This window comes from Parasteatoda tepidariorum, chromosome 8 (assembly GCF_043381705.1).
Source record: "Parasteatoda tepidariorum isolate YZ-2023 chromosome 8, CAS_Ptep_4.0, whole genome shotgun sequence".
Lineage (NCBI taxonomy): Eukaryota > Metazoa > Arthropoda > Arachnida > Araneae > Theridiidae > Parasteatoda > Parasteatoda tepidariorum.
Genome location: NC_092211.1, coordinates 86,993,083 through 87,005,758, shown reverse-complemented (window position 1 = coordinate 87,005,758; position 12,676 = coordinate 86,993,083). Strand labels below are relative to the sequence as shown.

Sequence of the window (12,676 nt, the reverse complement as noted above, 5' to 3'; positions counted from 1 at the left end):
TTTTTAAAGTTCAACTTAAGTGCCATTTTATATTTAGTTATTGAAAGAACTACACTTTAAAATCAGTAACTCTATCAACTACTCGCCACACTTTCATCGAAAGCAATTCTCTAAGCTAAACACTAATTAACAAAGTAAACTAACTCCACTAAAGCAATACACATAATAAACCAAAAGCATCACAAATTACAATTAATCAAAGACTCCACTTACCCCTATAACTTAAATCATACTTAACTAAGTTATTATTATGACTCAAAAGGGGAACGACATTGCTCTTTCCCTGTATCGGGATCGTTGTCCAACGAAACTAAAACTATCACTCGAAACACAGAATTAAATACTATAATCCACAACTTTGCATAAATCATCTCTAGGTCTACTGACCATGTTTTGGCCTTCGATAGCTCTATATTTTAAATACTTCACAAATTATATCACCACAAATGGATTGTATTTTTTCCCCTCACAAATCACAATTATTCTCCTCTTTAAGAAAATCACTTAATATTGTAATACTTCTCATAATTCAACTCTTAAAATGTTTTTCATAAACAGAATATGATAATTGTCATACCTTCGCATGAGAGCGTGCTGTGATATCGCACTGTCCAAACAATAATTAGACAGACTACCACAAAAAAAACGTCTTTTCTTTTCAGCTACTTCGTTTCGTGTGAACTCCTCATATCTTTATTTACAACATCTACCTTGATGACAGCTCCATCAGAACATGGAGGCATGGCAGTAGGAATGAAGGGGAAATAGCAGACAAATTATATTTAAAAGATTTATCCACCTCAAATAGTGGCTATCATCGTCAGTGCCAGAGATGCCAACTTGCTCCGGACAGCAAATATATATTTTAAAGTGGTAGTTTATCAATTGTGATTCTTGGTTTAGTAAATTCAATTTAGTGGATTTTTATCCAACACTATTTCTAAATAATTCGTAGGCTTATATAATTCACCACTTTGGAGTACTTAAGTCATGCTTTGCCTTTTAAAAAGCATGCAAAAATGGTCAAGTATTTGCAAAATTTACTTTGTCGTTATTTACCGTTTTTTAAATTATTTTGGCGTGTCCGGAGCAGTTGGCATCTCTGCAGTGCTACATGCGTTTTACGGATAAAACGAAAATTGAAAAAGCTAAAAATAAACCATGTAGAAATGAAGTACTATCATCGAATCAATGTAGTCAACGAAAATCTATTAATGTGAACAATATCGGTTTGTTTCCTAATCGTTGTTTGATTTGTAATCAGGAACAATTTTTCACGCAGAAAAGTGATGGTAAAAGAAAAACTCTTGCAATATTTAACATACAGTGCTGCCGAATCTTAAGCAAGATTTTAAAATTATGACAGAAATAATGGATATGGACTGCATAGCAAAAGAAGTTAAATACCATAAATGTTGTTATTCAAATTATGCTTCTGTATTTAAAAAAAAACAGATCAAACACATCCATTTAAAATCTCATTTGATTTGTTTTGTCAAACTGTTATTCAGGTAAGAGTGATTGAAAAGGGTGAAATTTTTTCCATGAACACTTTAATGGAAATGTTAAAGCGCATAATGGAAGACTGTGCTGATGAAAAAGAACTTTTCAACTCTGATAATAGGCAACTAAAAAGATGGCTGTTACGTGATTTTACAACTCACTTATGTAAAGCCAAAGCAAAGAAATCTTTCGGAACTCGTGCTGCGTTCTAACGGTAAATCTGCTGTGTTAGTTGATAGAATGGGTCTGTTTCAGTTGAGTTACCAACTCAACTGAAACAGAAAGCGAAGTTGAAGACTCTTTTTCTAAAGAAAACTATGATAAATTTCATGAGGACAGAAATTTTTTTCAATCTTCGCTTTATTTGAAAACATCTATAGAAAATTCGCCTCCGTTAAACTGCACTTGGCCTCCTACTGCAGAAGACTTCACTGCTAGGAATGTGTCATAAGATTCCCCCACTTATTTTCAATTTTTTAGCTTGGTGTATAAGCCAGAGGAAATCAACTTTGAGTAATTTGTTGATACTTCTGGAGTAACACAGAAAAAAATTATATCAATTCCCCAAGATATAATTTACTTATCATCTAGAGGAAGAAAACGAACTGCTAAGCATCTATCTTTAGCAAGGCAGTTCGACATATAACTGGCTCAAAGTTAATTGACTTATTAAATGGATTAGGTCACTCTGTCTCACACACTGTAGTTTTAGAATATGACGCAGCCCTCGCACACATACAGTTAAATAATTTTAAAAATCTGCCTATTGATATAGAAGGGGAAAAAATTCGCCATTTTAGTGTGGGATATTATTAATTTTAATGAAGAGACTCTAAGTGGGCTTAATACAACCCACAGCACAAACGGCATCGTCATTCAATATTCTCCAATTGATTCAGCATATATATTTCATGAAAATGGACATAAGACTCGAAAAAGGTTTATAAATCCTCCTGAAACTGTCATTTCTGAGTTTTATGCTTAAAAAAAAATTAGGCCCTGTGTTTCCTAGAGATGATTTGACAGTTAATGACATGTACTCAAATTTAAGATCACAGTTAATGACATGTACTCAAATTTAAGATCACAGTTTGCTATGAAATTTGATTGTGCCTATCTGACCCATCTACATTTGTTGTTTGGTGAACCACCTCCTCAATGCAACACTTGTGATGTTTTACTTTCGATTCACCATATTTTAATCACTTGCCCGTATTTTAACAGACATCGTCTTGCCTTTTTTGGCAGTTCTATTTTATCTATGGGAGATTTGTTAGGTGACTCTCATCATCCGAACATTTTTGCATTTTTACGTGCTATTGGCATTTTAAATTGTATATAAGTTTATTCTGTTCATGAATTTATTCATTTTTAGAAGGATATTCTTACTTTTATACTATTTTACTGTGTTTTAACTTTGACGTGATTTTATTTCAATATTACCGTTTATTGTTTGTATATGATTTTATCAATTTTTAATTATATTTAGGAAAATAAGTATGCACTTCAATTTTGACATGTATAAACATATTGTTTGGCGCAGCATGTCCACATTTGGATTTTGTGCCATTAAACTCTACATTCAATCAATCAATTGATTGTGCCTATATTTTATGCAAACTCTATGGATCAGAATGTCAAATTCTTCCAGGTTGGTCTGGATTTAACGTAAATCGTGATAAAAACAATGTGCCTTTCAGTATTATTCGCTACTTACGGGTGCTGGAAGCTAACCCTACACAAATGTCCACAATCAATTCAATTTTATTGAGAAGTGTTGAGCTTGCTGATAAGGTGAAAGTTGAAAGCTTAGTAGTTGTTTTTGACCAGCCAATATATGCGAAAGCTCAAGAAATTCGTTGGAATGAAAAAATATTTCAACAACGTCTTGTGCTATGGTTAGGAGAATTTCTCGTGATACTGTCTTTTTTGTCAGTAATTGGTAAAAGATTTCAAGAGGCTGGGCTTCGTAATGTAATCATTGAATCTGATATTGTTGCTGAAGGATCCGTTAATGGTGTCTTATCAGGGAAACACTATAACCGTAGCATAAGAACTCATAAATTACTATTTGAGGCTTTGAGCAAATTGTTGTGACTAACATTCTTAGACACATTGCCTGATAATTTCAACAATAAAGTTTATGAAGTTTCTATACAAATTGTGAATAGTTATTTTAGTGGAAATTTAGGGAAATCTGATTTACCTATTGAATTAGAGGACATAATGCCGCGTTTCCATGAATTTATAAATAATTGTATAAAAATAAGTCCTACTTTTGCTTTATGGATTTCATATATAGACATTGTGAGTTGCCTTCTGAGATTTATTCGTGCCACACAAACATGTGATTGGTATTTACATTTGGAAACTCTGGACGAAATGATTCCTTGGTTCTTTGCATATTATCATGTTATATATGCAAGATATTTGCCTGTGTACTTGCTCGAAATGCTGAACTTGCCTAGCATGCCTGTAACGCATCCAAATAATGCACGAAGAAATAATTAAGAAACAAGAAGATTTTGGACTTTCATGTATTGCTTGTGATCAAGCAATAGAGCAAACTGCAAATATCCCTATTTGCAGTATTCCAAAACTAAAGGGGGACTTGTTGGCATAACCAAAAATAGTGTTGCAATTCACCGATGGATGCCGTCACACACCTACGAGCAGAAATTGCTACAGCTTGCCAAAATTTAGCTTGCAAACAAGATGTTTTGTCAGTTGACAAGATTTTTGAAGGATCTGTGTCACCATCGTATATCAAAAGATAAAGAAACCATTGACAGAATTATATCAACTTTGACAAGCATGATTAATCCTTTTACTTCATATGATGATGTATTAATTGACATTGCAAGTGGTGTAATTGCTCCGACAGAAAGTCAAAAGGATTTAGAGAATGCTTACGAAATTGGGAAAATTGCTTACAGTCAATATTGTAAATCTAAACAAGAAAATTTGAAACAATCAAACAAAACAAATTGTTGACATTTTCATTCAAAGAAATTAAAGAAAAAAAGGGGAAAATAAATATCTGCAATGCAAATAAGTTTTTTGCTCTTTTAACTGCCGTAATTCAAATTTTTACTTTTAATTTTTTGCTTAAATGACTAATTTTGCCTCTATAGCTAATCATAACATATTTTGGCAAAAAAAAAAAAAAAATTTGAAGTAGGTTTTTTACGATTTCCTATTTGGGAACATCGGCCGTTTAGAATGAAAAACGGGGGGGGGGGATTTTTCTCTAAAGGTTAGTGGGTGGAAAAATTTGAATGTTTATTTCTTTTACATACCTTTTTTCTTTTGAATGACACTTTTTTCCCTATTGTCCATGAAATTGGGGGAAGCAAGATGAATGGAGTCGCTTTTCGCAGGAAGCGCACTGCTTTCGCACGTTCTTTTTTCCAACTGCGCAACGTACCTAAGAGAAGGAGACAGGATAATGGTTATCCGTTTTTCTATTTAGAAGTGGAAGATGTAGTTGAGGACCAGATCCGCTTGACACCTTCACCTGAGAGTTTAGTAAAGCCAGTATACTGGTTACGGCGGAATTGGAGGTGCAACAACTTGCTCTTAGAGCCCTTGTGGATCTGACAGTGAATCAACCAGCTTGCAACTACTCCCATATTTAAAGCATTGGAAGATAAGTTCCACCACCATTTTTCGCTCCTAAGCTGTGGACGGTAACTTCCTAATAATCTGTCTAATAGATCAACGCGGCCAATCCCTTCATTGTATCTCTGAATCAGAGCCGTCTGAGGAATGTCAACTCTTTTTCTTTTCTATTCCTGAGTATCTCTTTTCTATAGAGATAGGCTCGTGTGTAGTATAGTTTGAATAAACCTTTACCACTGAGCTATCATTCCAGCGGCAGACAAAAATATTTCCATTGGAACGGAAGTCATATGTACCTCTCTGTTTGTTTTTTTCATATCCTTGGCTGATCCAAAAGGACATTCTCCAGTTCTATTTTCTCGAATAGTTCCAACAGCTCTTATCTTCAGAGAAGTCAGTTAATTCATCAAATTGTATGATGTGAAAAAATTAACAAAAACAAACCTCGTACTGTTCAGGAGCTTCAAGTAAACCGGAGGTGCATATTGGCCTGTATGCATCAACCGGCTAGTCACAAATGTCATCTGTTAGCCAGGGTCAAATCTGGGGTCACTTACTGGGCACCTCGTTAAGGGGTGAGGCTGCTTCCGGCGTGACTCACGGACGTATTGTTATTAGTCAGCATCAATGTTCAAGGAACAGATTGGTCTCAGTACCTATCTATTATTTGCATTCCCTAAGTCGGACTAAGTGGTGGGTGATGCCGCTGATAGTTGAAACTTTTAATATTATCTATGGCTGAAAATAGTAAGGTGTTCAGTTCCTCACACCATCGCAAAAACAGCGGAACAACCCTTTTACCATGTGATATACTCGATACTATATAATTAAATTAACGAATCCTGAAGTACCAAATACTCCATTTACTAAAGTCTCTCCCTTCTTGATTCACAAGGCCCTAATCTCCGTTTTAGAAGTGGTAACCTCTGTGAAAAAACTACATTTCGGTGACCTGTTAATACAAATCATATCACAACAGCAAGCCACCTTGTTAGAAACGTGCACAACCTTATGCTCATTTGCAGTCGATGTTACACCCCACAAATCACTCAACACCTGTCGAGGTGTTATATCCGATTCAGAATTTATCCATATGGCAGAAGAACTAAAAGATCAAAATGTCACTGCTGTCCGTAGGATAAGGATTCGCAGGGATGGAAAACTCATAATACGATACACCTTATTCTTACTTTCAATATATCATATCGATCATGCCTTTCAAAACTTAAAAAGACATACAGGAAAATTCTAAGTTGCTTCATTGAGAGCTTCGATTTCTATACGATAGATTACTACACACAAACATTGCATGAAAAAATTCTTTGTTGGTTCAAAATACATGTTACTGAATATTTTTTCCAGATTGGTTTGATGATGTATCATAAGCACCTCTTGCGGCAAAGCAAATCAACGTGATGCAGGAAATATCTTATTTTATCTATTTAATCNAGACAGATGAATAAATATTTTTTGTACAGTATTTAAACTTGATGTATTATGGTAAAGCTTTCTTAGATAGTTTGCATATGTCGAGGGGGTATTGTATATGTTAGGTATTTCAGTCAAAAAATTTTCAGTCTTGGCCTTTTTTCCAACTTGCACCCATGATCATAAGCACCTCTTGCGGTATACTCGGAAAATGGAATGTAGAGCTCTTCCAGCTTGGAAAAAGCAAATCAACGTGATGCAGGAAATATCTTATTTTATCTAGTTAATCATGATGAATCACCAAGAAAAGTTTGTTGGATGACGAGTTAAATCATGTTTTACCTTGCACATCTGAGGTCAATGACCTCTGCACAGGTGATTTGTTGAAAAAAATCATATTTCTAATTTAAAAATAATTAAATGTCTAAAATGAATGATCTAATATAAATAATAAAAATAATTTTAAAAAAACAACCAACTATACCCTGCAAAAAATGTACTGCAGTTTTTCTGCAGAACTGAAGTAATTTTCTAGAGTTAACTGCAGATTTTCTGTAGTGCAATCTTAACTGTAAAAATACTGCAGTTATTTTGTAGATAATGTGAAGTAATTTACTTCGAAAAAACTTTTAGCTATTGTGTACAAAATTACCTTAGTTTAAGTGAGGTCACTTTAAAATCATAAATTTAGAAAAAACGGAAACTTTAAATCCGTGGTATTCTGCAGTAAATTTGAAGTAATTATACAGTCATTGTTTCAGAAGTATACTTTCTGATGAATCTGCAGTTACTCCATATTGTTGTTTGATGTCTTCAACTTTGCTTTCCTGGTTGATATATCAACTTTTTATAACTTTTCATATATGTTTGTCTTTTTTTTTTCCTTTCTTTTTTCTATTATATATTAATTTCTTATAATTAGGTAAAAATTCTAAACATATATATATATTGATATCGGAAATAACGTACACTGTCTATATTCATAAAAGTTAAAATTTATAAAATACATTCTTGATTTAATTGTAATTTTTTATAATTCAGAGGCGTCAAAAACTTTTAAATAAGAATTTCAAACAATTTATTTAGACTAAAATATTTCTGTATTTTTGTAATTTTATTTTTGTTAATTTTTTTTATTACTTTCCTTTTGACTTAAGAAAACTATGTTTGAGCAAAGTTTATGGTAAAAACAATATTAAAGTAAAGGCAAGTAGTTAATGTTAATTGTTTTATTTGAAAGCTAGGATTATTGCAGAACAAAAGTTATACTTATTTTGTCTAATCGAAACAAATATTTAGTTTGGATTTTAAACAAATTTATATCAAAAGATATCAAATTTGTATTTAATCTAGATTTTTTAGCTTCAAACTTCTTCAAAAATTTATTAATTTCACTATCAATAAAATATGTTCTTGTTAGTTGAAAATTCTTTGTTTTGTTTTATTTATTAAGTTTATCACACTTTTATAGCTTTGATTTTCCACAAACTATATTTGTGATAGGAAGAAGTAAGGCGATGAGTAGGATGAATGGCTGAAAATAAGTTCTTTGAAATGGATTAATTTGTAAATGAGTTAAACTAGCATCATTGAAGAATAATCTTTTTAAGTAATATAGAAATTTAATGATGCATTTTGACAAAACATTTTTACAAGCAGTGAGGAAGGAAAAAACTTCTCCCTCAGTTGACGATACGCAAAGAGAAAGTGAAATCTGAAAAACGATGAGTAATAAAACATTAATATTCAGACCTTGAAAAGATACATGCGATGAGAGTCACATGGCATGAAAGTTTCAGTTCTCAAAAACTACACTTCCTGGTTATAAAATATAGCTTCAGAGATCATTTTATCCAACACCCCCCCCCTTGATCTCTGAATCTGTATCAGGTTGCAAGTTCAGTTTCATTCTATGCTTTTCAAAGTCAGGCCTGGGTAAAGGTTTGGTGAGTATATCGGCTGTCATGACTTTCGTTGGACAATATTCGAGGTTTATGGTTCCATTCTGCCGGAGGTTTCTTACACAGTGCAGCTTGATGTCGATGTGCTCGGTGCGACTTGTGTATTTAAGTGATTCAATCACCTTTATTGTAGATTGTCTTCAAACAGAGTGATAGGTAATATTTGAGTTAATTCCAGTTCTTTCAGAAATTTTATAATCCATAAAGTTTCTTGAGTGGCTTGAGCTGCTGAGATATATTCAGCTTCAGCTGATGATAGTGCTACGCTTGTCTGTTTCTTAGTATACCTCTGTATTGGTGTTTTCCCAAGTAGAAATAAATTTCCTGTGGTTGATTTTCGATCTCTTCGATCACCACCCCAATCAGCATCTGCATATAGCGTTGGTGAACAATTGATATCTAGAAACAGTTCAAAGTTTTTGTTGTATTTAAATATCTCACTGTATCATATGTCTGGTCGACTAATTGTGGCAATGTAAAGTAATGATCCTATTGCTTGTCTGTATTTCGAGTTGTTAGGAAGAAGATTTTCTTCAACATCTGTCTTTATGTAGCCTGGTTCAATTGGAGTATTGCAAGGCTTTGGTTCTTGAAGATTGAGTTTCTTCACCAGATCGTTTATTTTCAATTCTTGATTGATAGCGTAGAGTCAATCTTTATTTATTTTTTAAAGCGGGAAGATACTGTTTAAATTTTTCAATAATGTTTTACTTTTTTTTGTAATTCTTTTAAGTGAAAAATGTGTTATTTTCTGTTTTAAATTATATTGTGTGAAGAAGTTGCTAATGTGAAGCTTAAAGTAGACGATCGGGGAAGTTGGGAGGATTTATGTGTTGGATGTTTATTCGTGATTGGAGGTGAAAGTATTGGTCCTTTTTAATTAGTTGAAAACGCGCGCTGCGAAAAGAAAAAAAAAACATGCACGGAACAGCAAAAAGTGCTTCAATCTAATCTTACCATTTCATATATTTTCCCCTACAGAATTTTCCCTACACAGGTAACTTTTTTACCGGGACCTTTTTTTCCCAGAATCGCTTTCGTAGTTGTGGTCTGCAAACTTTTTATGTAATTTATGAATTATTATCTATTAATTACTCTACATCTGTAATTTTTATTGGAATTATATAATTCTCAGCGTTTGCAAAATTCATGATTTTTTTATTTATTAATAACCAAACAATCTGATAAAATGTTTTTAGAGCATATTATACATCGACAGTATTGTTATAAAATGTATTATAAAAAAATTAATTTTGCTAAAATTGTTGATATTTTAAATTGGCTTAAAGGCATGTTATTTAATAAGTATATTACGTAAAATTTTTACTTTTATCTACTGCTATTGTTTGTTCAGAATGGACATTCTAAAATATTACTAAAATGTCATGGGGCATCCTCTATTAAAAATAAATTAATTGGCATTCTTCACTTTCTACATCTCATCTATGAAAAAGTTACTACTCAACTTGGTTAAAAATAAAATATCTTTGCTTTAAGAACAAAAATTTAACGAATTGCAATTAATTAAACTAATTGCAATTAGCTAGTAATTTTTTATAAATGAGTCTTTATCTCTATTTTAATAAAAAATAATAATAATTACATGGTTATTAATTTTTTATTTACAATATACTATGTCGTAGCATCCATGTAGGCTCTTAAAGATATGTTTTGGTTTATTAATCTTTGTTTTAAAGCAAATAATCTTTCATTAACTTTCCTATAAATAGCTTTTTGCTGTAGAGGATTCTCCAAGCCGCACAGCAACATTCTTCTTTCTGCAATATTTTGTTCCTCGATTTCTTTAATTTTATTTACAAATATGTAAATATTAGGTTTTGGTGGCATTCCACTTTTTTGAAGCTTGGAATGCCATCCTTCAACGTTGTTATTTGTGCGAATGTTGTCTTCTGTGGAAAAATGGTTCCAAATATCCCTGAAAATAAAAAATATATATATTGAAAGATGTAAAAAATTTAGAACAAGTCATTTTAAGCAAATATTTTTAATCAAACCATATACCACTATACCGATAAATATTTGGTTTCTAACACAAAATTAAAGGTTTCAGTATAGTGTATAGTAAAGAATTCCATGTATACCATTTCCATAAACTTAAATCTCTGTCAATGTTTTTTTTTCTATACACTCCTATTAAAACCGATATTTCTTAAAGTGCACTGATATTTATAAACACATTGTGACTTGGCTACAATGTCTTTTTTAAAATTATTGTATTCCTAACTTAGTGTTAAGTTTAAAAACATAGTTACTCAACCGAAATTAGTAAATTCATTAGTGTTACTGACAGGAAGGAAAAAATCTAAATTTAACTTCATCAGAAGGGTAATACTGCCAGTATATTGTCGTAATTTTGAAACTTTACTTTTTTAGAACTAAATAAAATTCTATGTGTAAAAATTAGTAGAAATGAACTACTGGATAATTAGTAGTTAATTTCTAAAATCTTAAATAACATGCATAATTTATTAGAACATAATATAATGTTCTTATAAATTCTGCACAATATCATTATGCTTGTAACATAATTTTCGTAAATACCATTTATAATTATATGCACATAATTTATAAAAATAAAAGCCTCTGTTTTCGAATGAAATTCTTTTACTATACCATAGTACTTTAAAGTTAAAACTCACGCAGTGAACAAAGCCTCTTCTTCTAACCAAGTATCAGTGTAATAAGAAATCAAATGTGTAATGGGAGCTGCCCAGGTTACTTCTCCAACTAATATCAGGAATGCCTCATCCACCTGGGCCATGGGTACAAAAGGCATTGCCATTAAACGACGAATAAATTGCCTGATTTCTGCATAGTTAATGTAATGAGATACCAGTCCCAACTCTTGTACCTGGAAAGAAATTTTTTAAACAATTCTAAAAGTTTCAAGAATTTTTATATCTATCTTACTAATATTACTTATATTTTAATNATTTGTTTTATTGAATTTACTTGAAAGCATTGCATCACTTGTGAAGAAGTGTGCTATGGGTCTAATATTTGAGTCTTCGATTAACATTTCTGATTCAAAAATTGAATTATATTTAGCTGCTTTACAGTTAAGTGCTTTTTTGAAGAAATTGATATTAAGGAGTGTTAGGGTTTCAGATATTGTTTTAAGTTTAAAATCTCTGTGGATTGCGTTATTTCTTATGAAGTAGGGGACACCACTGAGTTTCCTCAGCATCTTGTTTTGAAATACATTTAGTTTTTTCGTTTGAGCTTTATTTAAATTGCACCAGGCAGGGGATGCATACGTAATAATTGGGCGTATGTACAGTCAGTCACAAAAATCTACATACACTGATCAAAATAAAGGTTTCTCAAAAAACAATTAAATTTCAATTTTAAAAATCATATCACTCCATCAGTTTTCTCTAAAAAATTTGTTTTCCATAATAAAAATATTCAGAAATAATAATTTCAAGGTAATTTTGTGATTCGTATAGTAATTATCAAGTCGCAAAAGTCTGCATACACCTGATTGGCGGACGGAAAAAAATTTGCATACGAAGTTATTTTGGAAGATTGTCTTAGTTTGAGGTTACATGTTTCGTTATCTATTCTAATCTTCATTTCCCGAAATTTTTTGACATTGTAACTTCAACGAAATGAGTCAGGGAAAGGAAACATCTTTAGAACTTTGAAATATGATAGTAAGAATGAAATGTGAAAAGAAATCATATGCAGAAATTACAAAAATTGCAAAAAAAAGTCGGTCAACTGTTCAAACAATCTACAGAAATTATGTTATGCGTGGAAATGTGCTTAACAAATATCGATGTGGTCATCCAAGGAAGCTTAATGATCGTGAAACAAGAACCATAGTAATAAAAGTGAAGAAAAATCTGAAAATTTGTGCTCCAAAATTAGTGAATCAAATTGCAACAGCTAGTGGAAAGAAAGTGCATCCAGAAATTGTTCGCAGAATTCTTCGATCAGCCGGTACAATGGTAGACTTTCTAGACGAAAGCAGTTCATTTAATCTACTAACAAACAAAAGAGAAGTGATTTTGCTTCTGCACATATTGACCAAGATTTTAATTTTTGGAAAACAGTTGTTTTTACAGACGAGAGTAAGTTCAACGTGTTCGGGAGTGATGGCCGCGTAAAAATCTGGAGGAAAAAAGACACAGAAATGA

General features: G+C 32.0%; 1 protein-coding gene across 1 annotated transcript; it reads right to left on the bottom strand.

Moving 5' to 3' along the window:
• Positions 1-9,391: 9,391 nt before the first annotated feature.
• LOC139426338 (uncharacterized) lies at positions 9,392-11,461 on the bottom strand. The gene is made up of 2 exons (XM_071184685.1): positions 11,174-11,461; positions 9,392-10,449 (listed from the first exon to the last, which is right to left on the bottom strand). The coding sequence occupies exons 1-2, from the start codon at positions 11,314-11,316 to the stop codon at positions 10,146-10,148; spliced, it is 447 nt and encodes a 148-aa protein (XP_071040786.1). The 5' UTR covers positions 11,317-11,461; the 3' UTR covers positions 9,392-10,145.
• Between the last annotated feature and the right edge of the window lie 1,215 nt (positions 11,462-12,676).